The following is a 20,683-nucleotide window of genomic DNA, read 5'->3' on the forward strand; positions in this document are numbered from 1 at the left end:
ATATTCTCGTGAACAATAAAAAACAAGGGAAATGTTAGAAGAAAAGCCAACATGGTGAGATTTTAGGGGGCATCGGTGGGAAAATGTAGGTAAAGGATTGGCAATGTCCTTATAGACTAGTTTGGCTATATGTGAGGAAGGAGTTTTCAAAGAGATACAGGGGGAGGCCGCAAGCAAGGTGGGGGTAAGGGTGAGATGACTCAAAGGACGTGGGGTATGGGCCCAAGGCAGGTGGGGTAAGGGCGACTGTCCTTGACACAAGAAGGGGGAGGAAAAAAGGTTTAGACCACATAGTAGGTTTTGTAAGGGTTTCAAAGTCAAGCTTGGGAATGGATGTGGTCATCATTCTTGATCCTATTGTATAATTGTGCTGCATGAATGGGCCGTGTGGGATGATTATGAGACCCACAGTGTATGGGTTAGTTGCTCTAGGTCTGGCCCATTCCATTATCACGAGCACTAATGTTTCATATACATGTCGTGTCATTCGGAAGGTTAGTGCCTACACAAGGGGTGCTAATACAGATTGAGCAAGAGTGAAAACACTAATGTCCCACATACAAGGGGTGGCAAAACAGCCTGAGCAAGAGTGAAAGTAAATCATGGGTAAGTCGAGTGAGCAAGAGGTACGACAAGCGACATGAAATGATGGGATGCGAAAAAGTCTTTGAGGGGGAGAGGTGGGGGGGGGGGGACACGGGGAGTGGTCTCGTGCAACTAGATGAGAAGAAGAAAAAAAAGAGTTTACAGAGAGAGATGTGGGAAGCTTCAGAACACGACGTGGGGGAGGGAGTTCCCAAGAAATGCTGGTAAAGACAAGACGTGCGTGAGGGGTTGGGGGGGCAAGCCAATGGGGAGGGGACACGTGGACGCCAAAGGCAAGCGTTAAAAAGATTTCGGGGAGAAAGCGCTTAAGCATTGAAATGAAATGCTAATGCGAAGCCTAACAGTTAGCATGTGGGAGGTAACAGGCGGTACGCGATGCGATGTCTTCGTCTCCAACAAAGCTCTGAACTCTTCTTCTTCATCGACATTTTCATTTTCTGGTTTTTGTGTTTTTGAAGCTTCTGCTTCTTCTTCTGCTGCTTCTTCTGCAAGCTTTGCCCTCTGCTTCCCAGCTCCAATCTCCTTTCCCCATTCCCCCTTCCGATCCCTCCTCCCTCTTCCAGATCTCTCCCCCTCACCATCGCCGGATTTTCATTCGCCCCTCAGGTTTCTCTTTTCCCTCATTTCTCCCCTCTTCATCCTTCCCTTCCACACAACTTCCTCCTCTTTTGCAATCCTCCTCTGTTTCCTGCTTATTTATTTCGTCCTTCCAGCTGCTGCCTTCCCCTCCCTTGCTTCCTGCCTCCTTGCCCCTTGACCTTTTCCAATCAAGATCTCATATTTCCCCATTCGGGGCCTCTCTGTTCAATTGTGATGACGTATACTTCTCGGACGTTACGTTAGTCCTTGCAAAAATTTCCCGGTTAAGCGAGTCTCAATAGTCTTGCATTTCACTTGACGCGCTGCTATATATTGCCTTACAACAACAATTGTTAAATGCAGCTCTCTTTGTTGGCTCAACGAAGTTAGCGCGCTCCTTGTTGCTGGAATTTCGAGCTTCCTGTGTCTCGTTTTCCATTCTATACTTCGACTGCGACATCAAGCTCCCTTTCCATGATCAAGCTCGAATGCTCCAGTTCCAAGGTTTTATCCGCTCCAACTAAATAGTGTCGTCAGAGGAGGATGGGTGCCGTTGTGTCTACTCCTCGAGGGGATGTACATCCGAAGGAGCATGGGGATTATCTACTTGGTGTTTTTGTTGGAGAGAAGGCGTTTGATTTACAATCACGGTTATGGGAAAGATTGTTGGGACTTCCCTTAACGCTTCACTGGCCCGACAATGTCGTCAAAGAAGCATGCGAGAATATCGGTAATTATCTTCGGCTTTCGTCGTTTTCTATCCTTTTATGAGAGAGAGAGAGAGAGAGAGAGAGAGAGAGAGAGAGATTTAAGTGGACGAAAAAATGAGAGACTAGTCTTTCAAATTTGAGTACATTAGAGTTATTTTTGGTGGGAATCCAGCTGATCCTCTAATCGATCTCTATACGCAGAATCTAGAAAGCACATAAGAAGAATGTCTGAGAACTTCTAGTTTCTCAACCAAAGTAGAAAATTCAAGAATTGTGCTAAAAAGAGAACGATACAGCACCCCTACAATAAAGCACCAAAACGATAAATATATTCATCTGGATCTAAATAGGGAGAGCATGTGTAGCCTCTGTATGAACCAGCACCCCTCTAGTAAAGGACCAAAACGATTAAAATATACATGTGGGTCTGGATAGGAATAGCAGCTGCAACCCTGTATGACCTCTCTGCTTTAAGACCTTGGCTAAACAGTCTAAATTGATGCTTCTCTATATACGTCCTTTATAAAATGAGGCACGATGAAAGAAAGAGGCAATATCAACACATGATATTGAGAAGTGGGAAAATCCTGCATGGACAGGGAAGCAAGCAACTTTGAATGCATAGTTCAAGTGGGACAAAAAAGGTGGCAATGTAACCTAGAGGAACCTTGGTGTGCTCTAGCTCAGGCCTGCATAGGACGTTCTGTCAGAATTGAGGGGAAGCACAAGAGAGAACCCATGTGATAATGCAAACTATATTGCAATGGATGAGATTGAGAACAGTACAACTGAACGTCAATAGGCTGCACAAAAGCCTAAGTAGGTTCTAAAAGTGATACCAGCTATCTCCAGGTAACAATGACAATGTGTGCAGGCAAGAGCCTTTCTTATACTTAATCCACTGATGCCTTTTTAGGTTGACTTGCCACTTGAGCAATTGCCAACTGACCCATCAACCGACTCCCTGATTGACTGCCTGACTGCTGATCTCAGTAATGTCTCGCTTGCCTTGAGAGACATCTTGTGGTGTCCTCCGCCTGTTGAGTATGTTTGTTAGGCTCTCTTGTGTGGAAGAACATGGCAATGATGCCTCCCTGCTGTCAAGCTTTTCCTGATAAGTTGTACTGAATGTGAACGCGTTTCTATGTGGATGGGTCTCGGGCTTGCATAACTCAGGCGCTTAGCAGAGCACCATGTTTTACTCCTGTGGTTGTAAGTCCTCCCTAACTAGATCGCTCTCTAGGTGTTGCTTCCCCTATGCTTTGCCTCAATGGATGGCAATGCCTAACTTGGATTGTATGCCTTTGATTCTTCACTATAACTAGTGGTAACATGTTTGATGGACTTATATCCGACTTGTTTCTGACTTCATTTGGAATGTTGCACAAGGAAGAGAGCTGAAGACTCTTGAGAACGCTTCTTCTGGAGTTACATTATGAAAAATTGCAGTAGGGGTGCGCCCAATAAAGACAAGAAAATTTCGGCATGCATCTGGCCGACTCTGCACTAACTCTGTTCTTTCTTTTTGCAATTCCATTCTATTGAAGAGTATACTTGCAAGTGAATTGTCGGTTGATGCCGTGTTGTCTGCAGAAGTCATTTAACTTGTTAGATTTATATTCTCCTACATTGTCACATTGGCTGCGTTGGATAAAATGATAGCCCTATCAGAGGGTAGCTCGGCTTCCCAAAAAGGGGTGTGGGGTGGCAAACACAGTAATCATGGCCGTACCTGGGAGGAATGTTTCTTGCAGACGAAGTGTGCCATCTGTGTGACTTCCCAGAACAAGAGGGAAGAGTGATACTACAGCGGGAAAAGAATAGAGATTGAAGGCTGTGGTTCGGGCACCCACAGTAGCATCTGTACAAGCTGCCCCTTAAGCTGAAGTCAGACCACTCCGGAGAGGGTTGCATAGATCCCCAGGAATGACCGTTTGGTTTTATTGCCAGGTCAAGGGGCACAGCCACAGTGATTGTCCCTATAGTTGAAGCTCAGAGGGTAGGTGAAGCTTATCTTGGGAAAATGCCAGCAGTACATCAAAAGAGCCAGAGAGTGACATGGTGTTTGTTGAATCCTTGGAGGCTAGCCAGAGAAGGATCAAGGCCTCCAGCAATGGCCGTGACACATTTGTGGAAATGGAGGGTGTGGTTTTTCTCTCCGCCAACTGAGTTACTAGAATCAGTGGGGTCCATTTCTCCAGGAAATTACATCCCAAAAGATTTTCTAGGGTGGATTGTCGTGGTCCACCTTGATGAAAGATGCTTGGTGGTATGCTCAAGAGTGTGATAGCTGTCAGGCTTTTGTTGGGCTCTTTAAGCCTTTGGCAACAAGTACATCATTGTTGCACAGATTAGTGCACTAAGTGGGTGGAAGCTCGCGATTTACGTGATTGTCGTGGAGAGTTAGTGGCCAAGCTTCTCTATGAGTAGATCATGACTATGTTTTGGCTGTCCCAATAGGTGCCCACGACATTGGAAAACGGGCATTTGTATTAGTCACGATGCTGGAGTTGTCCAATTAACCTAAGCAAAGGAGCATTAATTAGCATAAGGCCGAATTACCCTAAGGTCGAAGGCTTGATTTTGATGAAGGTTCCAGAGCGTCGATTTCAGGGAAGGTTCCAGAAGTTGCGCATGGAGGTGCTGTGCCCTAGAAGCTTCTTCTTGAGTGTATATAGGGAAGGGAGGGGAGGGTGAGAGCGTGAGAGAGTCGAGGCGAGAGGCTTAACCATGGTTTGGTTGACCTTGGCTAAGACCTAGTCAGTTTGACTCAACTAGACTATTCTGGTTAGTGGAACCAGAACTCAGTCAGTTCCATTCTGGTTCACTTGAGGTCAACTGGTTAGAGGTTTAGTTCCAGTTTACTAGAGTGTTCTTCCAACTAGACCGACTAAAGAGTTTAAAGATGGTGAGAAGTTAGTGAGATTTGCCACTTACAATGGCCAATATGGCCAAGCTGAAAAGGCAATGCAGTTCATAATGCAGTTTGATGTTGCCTTCAGCCTAGAAAATTTCAGTGAGTCCTCGAAACTTCGTATGGTTGTTTTGCACTTGACTGGTACAGCCAGTGCATGATGGATAGCTAAAATTGCTAATTATACAGCTCCCAAGAAATGGAAGCATTTCAAGAAAGCTTTTATAAGGAGTTTATTCCCAAGCAGTTCTGGGATCATGTCCTCCTTGGTTGGGAGAGTATACATATAGAAGCACACGATACAGTTGAGTCTTATAACCAGAAATTTTGGGACTTCAAGAAAATTTTTGACAAGACTCAGCTTAGGAAGTATAGGGCATGACTCACAGGCCCAAGTGAACACGAGGATATCAAAGAAATTTCAGATCTTATGCATTCAGCCAATGTGGCTAGTCTTGTGTACATGCAGGATCCTACTAGTGTGCCTTCACTACATGCAGGGATACCGGGGGATAAAAAGTTAGCGACCCCCAAGTTGGAAACAAGAGAGTTTCCCAAGGCTCAGAAGAGGGGATTTCAGCCTCAGAAGCCGAGGGGAAACCAGGTACAAAGGCCCTATAAGGAAGGCCACAATTTACCCTTGAATAGATTGAAACTTTCAGAAAATAGGGTAAATGCTTCAGATGCGGCAAAGAGGGGCATGTGGCTGCCCTGTGCCCAGAAAAGCCTTCAACTCCGAAGGGAAAAGAGGCAGAGAAGCCATGGGGACCGCACAAGCCAATGGCGGGAGCAATTTTTGATACACTGGGTCATGTTTGAAACCCAGAGGAACAAGAATTGCTGCTATCATGGGGCAAAGTCAGAGACTAGCAAGCGCTGATTTTATTTGATCCAGGGGCTACAGATAACTTTATATCAAAAAATTTAGCCCTGAGGTTGGAAATAAAGACGAAGGAGTTGGGCAGGGCTCTGGATGCTGACCAGATGTTCTGTGGAAACCCTGTGCCAGTCACTCCCTTGATAGGGAAGCTCCGTCTTCATGTACAGAGTTATGTGGATCAGGAAGACTTCTTCATTTCTTCACTAAAACATCATGATGTAGTCTTGGGTATGCCTTGGTTCCATCGCAAGGTGGTGAAGTTGACTCTTCTTGAAAGAGTGTTGGAGTTTGTACATAGGGGCAAAGTACACTGTGTGTTGCTAGGAATAGAGGGGAAACTATTCCCATTGTATCAAATAGTTCTGTTGGAAAAGAAATAAAGTCTGCAGTTTCAGCTTACATGGTTTTCGTAAAAGAGAGAGATGTGGAAATGCATGCTGCAATAAGTAAGGCAGATCAAAATAAATTTCAGTTTCTTGAAAATTTTAAAGATTGTTGTTCTGATGCTTTGCAAGGGGAGTTATCCCCTGAGAGACCTGAGGATCATGGCATAGAACTCATTCCTGGCATTGAGCCACCCAATAGGCCCCCATTCAGAGTTAGTGTAACTCAGCGAGAGGAGATTATGGCTCAGGTGCAGGACTTGTTGTCCAAGGGGCTGATTCAGCCTAGTTCTTCTCCTTTTTGCTCCCTTGTACTGCTGATACAGAAGAAAGATGGTTCATTCCGTATGTGCGTCGATTATCGCGCTCTAAATAAAATGACCATCAAGTATAGATTCCCTATTCTGCGCATTGATGATGTGTTGGATTAGTTAAATGGGGCTTCAGTTTTCAGCAGGATAGACTTAAAGAGTGGCTATCACCAATTACAGCCTCATGATGTGCATAAGACAGCGTTCTGCACTACTTTTGGATTGTATGAATATCTGGTGATGCCTTTTGGATTGACTAATGCCCCAGCCAGCTACTTTCAATAGGATGATGGATCTTATCTTTTGACCCTACAGACAGCTCACAGGTACCTTCTTCGATGACATTATTGTCTTTTCTAAGTCTGAAGAAGAGCACAAGGAACATCTTGCTACAGTATTTCAAGAGCTGAGAAATTACCAGCTCTATGCAAACAGCAAGAAAAGTGAATTCTTCTTGGAAGAGATCCATTACTTGGGCCATATAATATCTAAAGATGGGATACGGATGGATCCGGCAAAGATCCAAGCTATTCAGAAATGGCCAGAGCTGAAAATTGTGGATGAAGTCCGGAGTTTCCTAGGCATGTGTTCTTATCACAGAAGATGTATCAGGCATTTTGTAGACATAGCCGCTCGGACTTCATGACCTTAAGAAAAATGCAGCTTTCCAATGGGGAATTCCACAAAAGACAGCATGCACCACACTCAAAGAGAGGCTGACCACAGAGCCAATCTTGATAGTTCCAGATTTGTATCAGCCATTTGATGTGGATTGTGATGCTTGTGGGGAATGTGTTGGGGCTGCATTGCATGAGAATGGTCATGTAGTGGCCTATGAGAGCAGGAGACTTCGGGATGTAGAGAGATATTTGGGAATCTATGAGAAAGAGTTGCTGGCTGTAATTCATGCTATCCATACATAGAAGCATTATCTTTTGGGTGCAGAGTTTACAGTTAAAACAGATCACCAAATTCTGAGATACTTTCTGACTCAGACAAAACTCTCCGAGAAGCATATGAAATGGGCAAATATGCTGTCAATGTACCATTTTCGACTGTCCATACTCTAGGAGTTTGGAACAGAGTCGCAGATGCCTTGTCCCGAAGACCCCAGGTCAACAATGTGAATATTGCCTATCATCAGGACCTGGAAGACATGAGGGAGCAATATGCTAATGATGCAGATTTTGATGAGATTTTACAGCAAGTGCAAGAGGGGCAGTGTACCAGTCACTACTCCGTGAAAGATGGGTATCTAATGAAAGATGACTGCCTATGCATCACCCAGGAGATGAGGAAAAAGATTTTGGAGGAATGCCATGCACCTCCCTATGCTGGGCACAGAGGAATTACAGCAACAACTCAAGGGCTAGAGAGGTATTTCTTTTGGCAAGGGATGCGAAAAGATATACATTAGTTTGTCACAGAATGCCTTACCTGTCAGAAAGTGAAATATGATAGATGGAAGGTACTTGGCCTACTTATGCCTCTTCCCGTGCCTCAAGCACCATGGGAAAGTATCGCAATGGACGTCATTTTCGATTTGCTAAGATCAAAGTCAGGGATTGATGGGATTTGGACTATCATTGATAGATTCAGCAAGCAAGCTCATTTCATTCCGGTTCGCAAAACCATAAAGGCAGATCATATGGCTAAGCTTTTCATGGCACAGATCTTTAAGCACCATGGTATGCCTAAGTCCATTGTCAGTGATCGAGATCCCACAATGACCAGTCTATTCTGGAGAGCTTTATTGATAATATGGGGATGAATCTAAATTTTCTTCTTCCTTCCATCCCTAGATAGATGGTCAAAGTGAGGTAGCAAATTCTACAGCATTGGATATGCTGAAATGCTACGTGGGTGACCAAGGTTCAGACTGGGAAAAGTACCTAGCATTGGTGGAGTTTGCGTACAATAATACAGTTCATAGCTCCACAGGGAAAGCCCTCTTTGAGGTCTCATCGATGGGAAGGTGATTCTGCCACCTATCCTGAGGACCAAAGATGAAATATTTGCAGCTGATTAGTTTGTGATAGACCTCCAGACATCTTTCAGCCAAGTCCGGACATCAATTGAAAGGTCTCAAGAAAAGCATAAAAGAGCTGCAGATAAGCATAGGAGACAGTTAGATCTCAAGGAACGGGATTGGGTACTTTTAAAGTTTGAGAAAGCTAGGCTTCGCAAGTTTAAAGGCAAGTAGAAAGTGTATGCAAAGTTATGCATAAGTTGACCATTTATTGATCGTAATTATCGAGTTCTTCATTTATTTAATTATGTTCAAAGAGCTACTTTCATTTGGACAAAGTTTTGACTCCGGTTAAAGATACTTAACCTTGGTTAAGTAAGCCTAATCCCAGTTAGGAAGATCTAGCTTCGACCAAGATGGTTAACCACGGTTAACCAAGCAATTAAAGTGCTGACTTCGGTCAGAGAGTGTTGTTTGCGGTCAACGAGACTTGGCTCATGCCAAGAAGGTTAACTTCGTTAACCAAAGTGCGTCAACTTCGGTTGGAGAGACTTGGCCATAATTAAGGCGCTTTGACCGATGGTCACGCCCCTTAATCATGACCAAGAGGGTTGGCCTTGGTCGACCAAAGAAATTGTTCTATGTTTGCCTGGTGGGGACGCCTACAGTGACTAGGATTAGTCTAGAGATTATTATTCGCATGCGAAGCGCTAACAATTCATGGGTGCCATGGTTATGCGCTTAACTTAATTGTTGCAGGTATAAGAAAGGTTCCAAACTTGGGCATTACGAAGCCTCGCAAGCGATTAGGAGTTATTCGCATGACCAAGTGCTAAGAAGACCCTAGAAGACCTTACCCATGGACATGGGATTAGAATTAGGCTAGAAACTAGACAAGTGGCACCTTGCCAAAAGAATGAGCCTTGAGCTCCTTTGTATTTTTGATTCATGTTGTGAATTTCGTAAGACAGCTCTACGCTGAACTCTGTAATGGATTTACTCTCCAATAATAAATTACCTTTGAGAGGACATATTGTCCTGGGCCCTAGCATGTTTGCAAAGAGAGGGAGAAAGAAAGATATATTAACGTCCACGGGAGTGTTAGAATTATTATTATATTCTGGGCAGTGACCAATGTAATGTAATAAGTAGGTTAGGGGCACTTTTTTCTCTTTAGAGGTTTTCCCCCCTAACCCCAGCTAGTTCACTAACTACGGTTAGTGAAGGATAAGGTTTTGTCACTTAGACAAAACCTTTCCCTGCTTTGTATGTTGTTAATCTTATCTATTGCAACTTACGTTCAGCACTATGTCTCTCTTGCTCTCTCTTTTTCCATCATTTGGTATCAGAGCATGTGCTTCTCTCCCCGGGCTCTTGCCATTGTCCGTGTGTGAGAGTGCTCTTAGATCCTGAGCTCATGCCTTTTGGACCAGCTTCCACATCTTCGACTTCAGCTCCCAAGCTCACGTAGCTCCAGCTCTAGCCTCGAGGTGCCGTACACCTTGCGCCTATCAGTCGTACGGTCGTACGTACCTGCAGCGGAAGCTTGGAGCGTCGTACTTCCGTTCGAACAGCTCTTGCCAGTCCCGTACAGCCCTGCATTCACATAGCTGTCCGTACATTGTACGACGTCTGTACTGTGCCAGTCCGTACTTGCGCTACAGAGCAGCACCGCCTCCGCTTGTATCCACATCTACCATCCGTACAACCGTCGTACTTGCGTTGTCCGTACCTTCTACCGTACAACCTGCACATTTCGTCCGTACAGATCTGCACCGTACTGCATCAGCTCCAACGAGCACTTGCCGAAAGTACATGTGCCGTACCAGCTCTTCTTGTCTGCCGTACATCCGACGTGTGGGTATTTTTGTGTTGTGTGGGCATTGCAAAGGGCATTGGTTTTTTTGCAGGTATCTCTGTTTGTAGAGAAATTGGGACTTCTGAATCATTTGCAAGCTCATCACAATTTTGGGGCTTTTGTGCATTTTTTGGCACACAGTACAAGCAAATTGCAAAGATTGGCCAAGAAATTGGGGCTTTTGTAGGAGAATTACTATTTGGGTGAAATTTGGCTCATTTTCAGCTCAAAATTTGGGGCTTTTAGTTTTGCACTGCAATTTCTTGCATTTTTTGGGCTTTCAGGAAATTTGCCTTCTTTTGGATGCAATTTCCTTGAAGAAATTGGGGCTTTTGGCATTCGGATGAAATTTGGCAGTGTAAAAGCATTTTGGGAGTTTTGCAGGCAGTTTTGGGCTTATTTTTGAGTGACATTGGAGAGCATTTGCAGGATAATTGAAGTGCATTTTGAGCTTTTGACAGGCTGTGACAGTATTTGTCACTGTGGGCAGATTTTACTTATACATTTTATATCCCAGGAAGGGATTCCACTTGGTCAGTTTGCTGTATTTTTTTTTTTGAGATTATTTGGTAAAAATGGCTCTAAATAAGCTTAATGAGGTGTTCAGGGTTCTCACACAGGAGGATAAGTTGCATGGCACCAACTACTCCTTGTGGAGTTTCATGGTTCGCAATATCTTGGTTGGCAGACATCTTTGGGATTATGTCAGTGGAGATGAAGCAAGACCAGATACAACGACTACACCTATCACTCCTACAGTTGGAGGCAGGGGTAGAGGTGCAAATGTAGCACTAGTAGTTGGAGCAGCCGCTCCAGGAGCTCCCAGAGCAGAGTAGAAAAGATGGGACTCTAGAGATGCACAAGCTCTTTCAGTAATTTCTCTTTCTGTCAAGAGCTTCATTATACCTCATATTCGGTTATGCAAGACATCTATGGCAGCTTGGGAGATACATGTTTGCAGCAAGAAATGATGCCAGGGTTTCCTTTCTGAAGCGAGAACTTTCCCATACGCATATGGAGGAGGGAGATTCCATGAATTCTCACCTCACAAAGCTTCAGGACTTGAGGGAACAATTGCTGAATATTGATGAAGTCATTCTGGATTCAAAGATGATCACCACCACTCTGAACTCTCTTCCTGAGTCCTATCTCGGTTTCCACACCTCGCTGAAGTTGTCATTGAGGGGGGGGCAGCAATCCTCTCTCTTTTCACGAGTTGGTAGGACTTCTCTTGCAGGAGGAGCAGGAGGAACAGACTCGCAGAAATATGGCAACCCGGGCTGGCAGGCATGCTATGCTCTCCAAGTTCAAGCCCAAGGGTAAAGGGTAGCAAAAGCCACATGCCAATCAGCCTACACATCAGCATAAAGTTGATTCTGGACAGCCTTCTTATAAGGCAAAGGGTGATACAAATAAGCAGAAAAAGAAGGAAGGGCATCTGTCATTATTGCAAGAAGCCAGGTCATTATATTGGAGAATGCAAGAAGCGCATAGCCAAAGAGAAGAAAAGGGATTCCGGTATGGCTGTGTCAGATGCATCAGCTCCACATTCCCATGATGGGAAAGATGTTGCAGCCAACTTTGTTGAAGAGCACTATGCCTTTCTGTCTTGCACTTCAAATTTTTTAGTGGGTAGTTCAGATGTTACAGCCACTAATGATGATGACCCATATGCTTTCTTGACTTGCAATTATGATCCTTCAAAGGATGCATGCTCTCTTAGTGTCGAAGACACTTCATACTTGGTATTTTGACAGTGGTGCTTCAAAGCACTTCACTTCCAAGAAGAGTCTGTTTGTATCTTAGCATCCTCCACCCACCAAAAAGAAGGTAACTTGTGCAAATAATTCTTTTTATAGTCAGAGACAAAGAGAATGACTATGCTTTGATGTTGCTGGCACTTTGTATCGGGGTCTTTTTCAGCTTGATCTATATGAACAAAGATCCAATCTTGCATTATCAATTAGCACTCCCACTACTGCGATGCAGAATGCGAAGTTATGGCATGCTAGGTATGGGCACATGAACTATGGCAAATTAATGACACTTTAGAGGCATGATATGGTTGATGCATTGCCTCCTTTGGAGTCGCCTCCTCCTCATGCATGTGAAGGCTGCATACTTGGCAAAATGCATAGACTTCCCTTCAAGAAGGATGGTGCAGTGAAAGCTGCACGGAATGGAGTCGCCTCCTCCTCATGCAAGTTAAGGCTACATACTTGGCAAAATGCATAGACTTCCCTTCAAGAAGGATGGTGCAGTGAAAGCTGCACGGAAATTACAGCTTATTCACAGTGATGTCTGCGGTCCCATGAGGACACCTGCTTTTGGGGGTTATCTCTATTTTGTTACATTCATAGATGACCTTACCAACTACACTTGGGTCTATGGTCTCAAGGCAAAATCAGAAGTGTTTACGCATTTCAAACACTTTGTGGCTATGGTTGAGAATGAGACAGGACTCGAGGTGCAGATACTTCGAACAAATCGATGGGGGGGAGTATATGTCTCATGAATTTGAGACATTTTTGAAGGAGAAAGGCATCATGCATCAGCTTACAGTGAGGCTTACACCTCAACAGAATGGCAAAGCTGAGCGGAAGAATCGCACTGCCATGGAGATGGATAGATGCATGCTCACAAGTAAGAAGTTGTCTCACAGGTTTTGGCTAGAAGGCCTCATGTGTACCAACTATATTTTGAATCGGGCTTCTACAAAGGCTTTGAAGACAATCACTCCCTATGAGACATGGCATGGGAGAAAGCCTTCAGTGGACCATTTCAAAGTTTTTGGTTGTGTTGCATATGCCCACGTGCCTGTGGAGTTTAGACACAAGTTGTCAGATAAGGCACTCAAATGCATTTTTGTGGGATATAGTTCACAAAGCAAAGGCTATCGTCTCTACAATCGTGCTACACGCAAGATTTTTGTTAGTAGAGATGTTATATTCTCTGAAAATTCCGCACATACACATGCTGAATTTCAGATTCCAGCGTCTTCAGATGATGTGTTTGAGGGGATGCTTCCTATAGCATTTGGTTCCCCTGCTGAAACTCAGAATTTACAGCAACCTCCTCCAGATCCACATGTCCAGATTCAGCCCCCGGCTGATTTAGTACCACCTCAAGGTGTGGATGAAGTTGTCAGGCAAGAAATTCAAGAGATACACGCAGCCAAAACAGTCCCGAATTGGTTGCTTCAGACTCTCAGGGAGAGTAAGCTTGAGGCTCCATTGCCTGGCAGGACTCGTAGTGCAGTAAGGCACACATGGGGGGCTCTTTCTGTTGAATCAGCTTATGCAGGTACTGTTCTTGATGAGGAGGAGCCTGAGACATTTGAAGAAGCAAAGGATAATGTGCATTGGATGAATGCCATGCACGATGAATTACAGTCCATTCATAAAAATCAGACTTGGGATGTTGTGGATTTGCCACCAGGCAAGAATGCCATAGGTACACACGTTGGGTTTTCAAAGTCAAAAGAAAGCCGGATGGGTCCATTGATCGGTACAAGGCAAGGGTGGTTGCAAAAGGATATGCTCAGAAAAAGGGCATAGATTATAGTTTGCTCCTACATCTAGGATGACCACCATCCGGTCAGTTATAGCAATGGCTGCAAAATTTGAATGGAATGTTCATCAGTTGGACATTAAAACATCTTTTCTTAATGGAGACTTGTTGGAAGAGGTTTATGTAAAGCAACCTCCGGGCTTTGAAATTTCAGGAAATGCACATCAGGTATGCAAGCTGAATAAAGCTTTGTATGGGCTGAAACAAGCCCCACGTGCATGGTATGCAAAAATTGCCTTTCTAATCAGCAAGGGACTGTACAATAGTCCAACTGAGAGCATCCTCTACATCAAGAAGGATGGGGGGGATATTTTGGTCATCATTCTTTATGTAGATTCAGACTTGGGCTTGTTACATTTCTATTTGGGGATTTAGTTTATTCAAGAGAAACGTGGCATTGTTATGTCTCAGGCCTGTTTTTTCTTCTCTTTCATTTTCTCTTTTATTTTCTTTGTAGATTTTTGATCTTTAGAACAACAAAAATTCTAAATTTGTATGATTGGACTTATTCTAGTCTTACAAAGGTATATGTTCAAAAGCTCTTGGATAGATTCAACATGCATGATTGCAAGCCTATGTCCACTCCCATGGAGCCGGGGTTGAAGCTTACAATGCATGATGCAGGTGAATCAGTTGATGCCACACTCTATAGCTAGGCTGTTGGATGCCTCATTTATCTTTGCAATATACGACCTGATATTCAGTTTTCAGTTTCTCAGGTGAGCAGGTATATGCACAGCCCAAAGATTATGCATTGGCAGGCTGTAAAATGCATCTTCCGTTACTTGCAAGGTACAAAGTCTTTTGGCTTAATGTTTCCCAGGGGGGGTGACTTGCAGATGCATGCTTACAGTGACTCAGATTGGGCTGGAGACTATGATACTAGGCAGTCCACCAGTGGGAATTGTTTCTTTTTAGGACATGCTTGCATTTCTTGGTTGAGCAAGAAACAATCTACAGTGGCTACCTCCTCATGTGAAGCTGAGTATAGGGCAGCTTTCACAGCGACAGTTGAATGTGTTTGGCTGCGTCGTTTGTTTGCTGATCTTCGTCTTTCATTGGAGAGTCCTTCTCCGATTCTCACTGATAGTCAGAGTGCTATAGCAGTGGCAAAGAATCTTGTGTTTCATGCTCGCACAAAGCACATTGAGGTTCACTATTACTATGTCAGAGAGAAGTTGCATGCAGGAGAGATCAGTATGATCTATGTGTCAACACATGACAATGTTGCAGACATCTTCACCAAAGCACTTCCACGTGAGAAGTTTGAGGCATTTCGCAGTGCCCTGAACTTATCTCCCTTTGGTGATTGATCATTTCCTTGTACATGACATTGGCACTGCAGGGGGGTGTTAGAATTATTATTATATTCTAGGCAGTGACCAATGTAATGTAATAAGTAGGTGAGGGGCACTTTTTCCTCTTTAGAGGTTTTTTCCCCTAACCCTAGTTAGTTCAATAACTACGGTTAAGAAAGGATAAGGTTTTGTCACTTAGACAAAACCTTTCCTTGCTTTGTATGTTGTTAATCTTATCTATTGTAACTTACGTTCAGCACTTTGTCTCTCTTGCTCTCTCTTTTTCCATCAGGGAGGCCTCACAAGCCTATGGGACAAAGAAAAAGAAGTGTCTAGCAAAACCTTGGGGAAGGCAGCAGCCAAACAGTGCCTGGGAAGAAAAAACCAACAGTTTAATGAGGCTATTACATTAGAGACAAAGAGAGAGAGAGAGTGTGTCTGCAGTTTATTGAGGCTGTTACATTAGAGACAAAGAGTTGTTCGTAGTGAATGAAATAGGGCAGATTGCACATATCCTGTCACCTGTGGAGTGAAGTGAAGCAGACCCACTTGTCTGTCCCCTGTCCGTGCATTGAAGTCTCCTAGCAGGAGGATGTCTCCTTGCCTAGAGAACTTCGTGATGTCATCATGGATCGTCTCATATGGATCGTGTCCCTCTGCGGTGACCTCCCGTGCATAGGAAGACGTGTCTAGAAGAAAGTAGCATATCACCATAAAGATAGGTCGTGCATCCCGGGGCTGAACTCGTATCCACATGTGTCGTGCATGCTCCTCTCACCGAACCACAGATATGAGTGGCCTCAAATGTGATTTGAAGAGCACAACTACCCTCCTAGAGCCTCGCACTCCGCTATCTCTCCTTAGTTCCCTCCTATGAGCTGACTCCCATGTATATCCTGTCACCGTGGGCAGCCCTCTCTCTAGGCTGTGGTGCGTCTTAGTGTAAAAGATCATGTCCCTATCACTTCATGTTTCCAGGAAGCCTCTAGGATTAGATCATATTGTGCCATTACAATTCCATACGAGGAATGATACAAGTAATGGCGGCAAGAGAAGCAGGGAAATGGGCAACATACAGAGATGGTAGAGTGATCATCCGAGATAGAGGAGACAAGGAAGACAAGCGTAGGCAAACCTGAAGCACCTACAAGGCCACTAGTGCTGAAGTTCAGGACAGCCATGGACAAGAAGACTCTCATGAGTACAAGAGCGACTCTAAAAGGGACCAGAATCTATCTAGATGATGATCTCACCCTCTTACACAAGAGCATCAAAGGGAGCTATTTTCAGTCCAGTGTGTGTACTCATTCCATGGGCTCGACACCGTCATAATTCCCCCTCTTCCTTATCTTCCTTCGCATGTGAGATTGATCCCCCTTTTTGTGAACAGTACTTGGGCATCTGCCATCGGTGTGTCACCCATTGTTAAACCCCTCACAAGGACATTTAATGCCTTGCTGGCCCTTCTCTTTCCTCCTCAAGTGCCTTTGATATAAATTCTTTCTTTGGGGCTGTTGTGCCCTTTTTGACCACATCCTTCCATTCCAGCATCTTGGCTTCCCCTTTGCTGATTTGTTGCTTCAGTTTATATCCCTCATTTGCTATACTTCAACCTCCAATGCATTTACTCGGTCTTGGAGCTTGTTTTTGAAAGATATCCATCCAGCCTTTTCCTTTTCCCATTCTTCGTTTTTGGTCTTTTCCTTTCTCCATTCCTCTTGGATTTTCCCTCCATGTTTTTTTACCTCAGCTAGTGTCTTGTCGACATGTGTCTTCAACGCAAGGAGGGCACATTTGTGGACTCTAAGTTGTCAAATTTGTCAATCAGTGCAAGACATATCTTTTGGAGGCTGGTGAGGACACTAGATGTAGTATTTGGAGTTGTCCTTGCTGTGCAAGCTGTCATGGCATTTTCAAGTGCTTCTTTGCCCCAAATGTCCTCCTCACATGCTCGTGTAGGCATTGTGCAAAATCACTATTTGTCCCTGTTTGTTTGAAGAACTGTAGAAGTGCAGAAATAAAGAGATTCCTCACATATTTACTTCCCTCGGTGGTCTTCAAGCATGCTGGTGATTCTCCACTGTCCTTCTGTGTTTTTTCAATGTTGCATGTTTTAAAATGCTGCACTTTCTTGAGAGAGAGAGGTAGAGGTTTATTAAGATTTGCAGAATGCCATAGGCCTATGAGACAAAAAAACTGAATACCCAATGTGGGGGCACTAGAAATATCTAGAACACCTCTATGATACAAAAATAAAAAAGGAACAAGTACTGGAGAGAGAGAGAGAAAGAAAGAAAGAAAGAAAGAAATTTTATTAGAGTCTTTGGAAGACCGATGGGTCTATGAGAGTGAAAGAAAACCTGATACAAATCACAGTAAGGGTGGAGCTACTGAAACGAGCATCATTACCCATGCTGAATCCTAAGTCTGGTCATACATAATCAAATCAAATACATCTGGATGTAACAATGAAAAGAAAAGGACTGGAGCGGAGCGGAGCGGAATCCTCCGTATGTCATGTTGCCCTAGCTGGTGCATAGCCGGTGATGGGACGCTGGTGCCTGTCAAGGGGTGCTGTATGTCTCGGTCTCCTGGACGAGGCTTGATGCAAGACCAGAGCCACCGTGACTCCCGTGGGACGTATCCCGGGTCTAAACAATGACGGGAGGTCCCCCAGAGTGATCTGTGTGTCCCCTCGATGTCTCGTGTGTCGTGTTGCAATCGTCAGGTCGGGGTCTCTGTCACGTATGCGGCTAGAGACTGGACGATCAATGTCACTTGATGAGAAGAACTCTGTGATCCTGCTCTGAGAGGTGTCTGATGGTGTGGCCAAGCCCCGTCGCCTGAGTAAGTACTCTCCGTGTCGGACCCCCTCGTGAATGAAGGCCGCGAGGCATCTCTGATCTGGGTAGGCGAGGAATCTGGAAAGGAGCCCGGAGTTGTCTCTGAAGAGGCAGTGGTAGCGACCTCGGATCTCGTAGTACACTGGGCACCTGAAAATAAAATGCTCCTCCGACTCGACCTCTTGATAGTCGCACAATATGCATAAGCGATGCTCTCTATGAATCCCCTCTACTCTGCCGCTCTCTATGCGGAGGCGGTGTGATGATACCCGAAACTGTCCGATTGAGATCCGTAGTGAGTGAGGCATATGAAGCTCAGTGTACCCCGGTGGTGTGATGAATCCCTCCTCCGAAATACGAAGACAGTAGTCTCTATAGAAACCGTGCTGCCCTGATTAATCGCACACTCCACGAGGCTGCCCTCCAAATCTTTCCCCACACCACATGGTCCACTAGACCACCACCTCTTGGTTCTGTACCCTGCAACAATTGGTACGATGCGGAGTGCAAGGCTTATCGCCGACAGCTCCGACTTGAAACCAAATGTCACCTCCCAAACACACCAGACACGGCACGCAAGTACCGATGTCGCTTACGTCAGAAGAAGCAGGCATTTCTTCGTCGAAATGAGGAGGAGCTACTGCACATCTTGTACAGCAACAACTCTAAGGATTTTTCGCGGAGATTCCTTGAGCGTAGGTCTTCATCAGCCCTCACCGACACGAAAGTCTGGCACACGTATGCACACCATCTTTATGATGTCCCACACCAGCCCACTCCAGATCTCATACACACACGTCGCCCCACCACTTGCACGTTGTTCACCAAAGGGGGAGTCAAAGACGCGACATTGAAACTGCACAATGGCCGAGCTAAGGATCACGAGGGGCTATGCACTGAGTTTATTGCATATGGGATCAACACGTTAGCCCCGATCCTAGCAAAGCTATTCAATGACGTTGTTTGCCTTGGCTTCCCCCGCACCTGGACACTCAACACCATCACCCCCATCCACAAGGCAGGGGATCCCATGGACCCGAGTAACTACAGGACTATCATGATTGGACATGTGATGTCCAAGATCTATGCAGTTGTATTGGATGCATGAGTCAGCCTGTTCGCAGAGATGAGAGGGCTCAGAGCAGAGGGTCAAGCCGGTTTCAAGCGAGACCATGGGACTATGGATCACATACTCACACTCAGGAGTGTCACTGAGGAGGCTAGATCACGGAAGGAGAGGGTATATTGCTGCTTTGTGGATTTCCGCAAAGCCTTTGACACCGTACCTCGAGCTCGTCTCAACACACGCCTACAGACACTGGGATTTGATTAGGAGATCATCTGGGCAGTCATGGCACTATATGAGAGTCTCAGGCCGAGTTCGGACAGGCGCAGGTTGGACAGATGAGATCTTGAGTACCATAGGAGTCAAACAGGGTTGTCCCTTATCACCAACCATGTTTGGCCTCTACATCGATGAGCTTGAGACTTTCATGGGAGCGTTCGGAGGGACCGGTTGCTCACTTGCCTGGATCATCATCAGGATTCTTCTTTATGCGGATTACGTGGCACTCTTGTTGTCCACAGCCGAGGGGCTCCAACGACACCCGGATGCACTGCAGGCTTTTTGTTTATCCCATGATTTGGAGGTCAACCTTGGCAAGACCAAGGTGATGATCTTTAACACCTCTCGAGCAAACATGCAACGGAAGCAGTTTACTTTTACTTTCGGTGGGTCACCAGTTGAGATCGTATCCTCATACACTTACTTGGGGGTCATCTTCTCTGGCCCGATCTTCACAATGAGACCAACGATGCAAGCCAGACTGAGCAGGGGATACGCCTCACTAGCTCAGCTAAAGAGATAATGCTTCCACTCCCACTTCCAGGACCCTCAAACCAAGGCTCTTCTCTTCGACTCCTTGGTCCGACCAGCCGGTATGTATGGCAGCCCTTGTTGGGGGCCTGACATGTCAGAGATAGAGTGGACACGGGTGGAGCACCTGCAGATCCTCATGCTCTCACGGATGATCCAGGGGAAACCGTATGTACCACATCACATCATTTAGGCCGAATTTGGTGCTTCTCCACTCCAGCTAGATGCAGCCTTTCAGACCATTATATATCTACACCGGGTTAGATCATATGGAGACTACACATCAAGGAGACAGAGGTTGCCATGGTTGGCTCTCGATTCCTCCATGAGGTTGGCAGCAGAGGGAGACGAGCAATGCTGGTATGCACGGACTCACAGATGGTTTGTGAGACTAGGGTTCCACATCGATAGGATACCTCCTTTTCAGTACAGTTTAGATGCCCCTCCGGTACTCCCACCCACCATCCCGATCGGGCCACACACCAACCAGGTCATTCGTGAGGATCTCCTGCAACTACACACCTTTAGGACCTGGTTGGAGCTGAGGGAGCTTCCAGGTGTCGTGCTTCCTATGTGGTGTGGCTAAGCATGGGGTGACGATAGTGAAGAATAGGTATGTGTGATTAGCTCCTGGAGGGAGTGGTGCTGTGGTGAAGTTGGTGATACATGAAGTGAAGGTAGGGGATCCCATGATGTAATCTACTACACTAGTGCCCCCCCCGTGTGGAAAGCAAGTAAAGCCACCTGAGGAGGGCCATAGGTCAAGCTCGTTGTAGATGATGAGATCATGCATCCTGCCCAGATCAAGGAGCGTGTGTCCATATGGTGTAACAGGCCCATGTCGGTTCGATGAGGTCCTGATCATATCTGCTCCGCCTAGGTCCAT

The 20,683-nt window shown here is 45.3% G+C and overlaps 1 protein-coding gene across 5 annotated transcripts in view; it reads left to right on the top strand.

The window, feature by feature from the left end:
• The first annotated feature begins 941 nt into the window (after positions 1-941).
• The window catches only part of LOC147894455 (dyggve-melchior-clausen syndrome protein), a 99,434-nt gene continuing 79,692 nt past the window's right edge, over positions 942-20,683 (top strand). Inside the window, exons 1-2 of one of the 5 annotated variants that reach the window (XM_087384470.1) lie at positions 942-964; positions 1,549-1,915. In XM_087384470.1, the coding sequence (XP_087240596.1) occupies positions 1,729-1,915 (187 nt within the window). In that variant the 5' untranslated portion in view covers positions 942-964; positions 1,549-1,728. The other 4 variants (XM_087384471.1, XM_087384469.1, XM_087384468.1 and 1 more) reach the window with 4 other exon arrangements.

Source organism: Dipteris shenzhenensis, chromosome 14 (genome assembly GCF_047967505.1).
Source record: "Dipteris shenzhenensis isolate YYH24624 ecotype China chromosome 14, Dip_SZ_1.0, whole genome shotgun sequence".
Lineage (NCBI taxonomy): Eukaryota > Viridiplantae > Streptophyta > Polypodiopsida > Gleicheniales > Dipteridaceae > Dipteris > Dipteris shenzhenensis.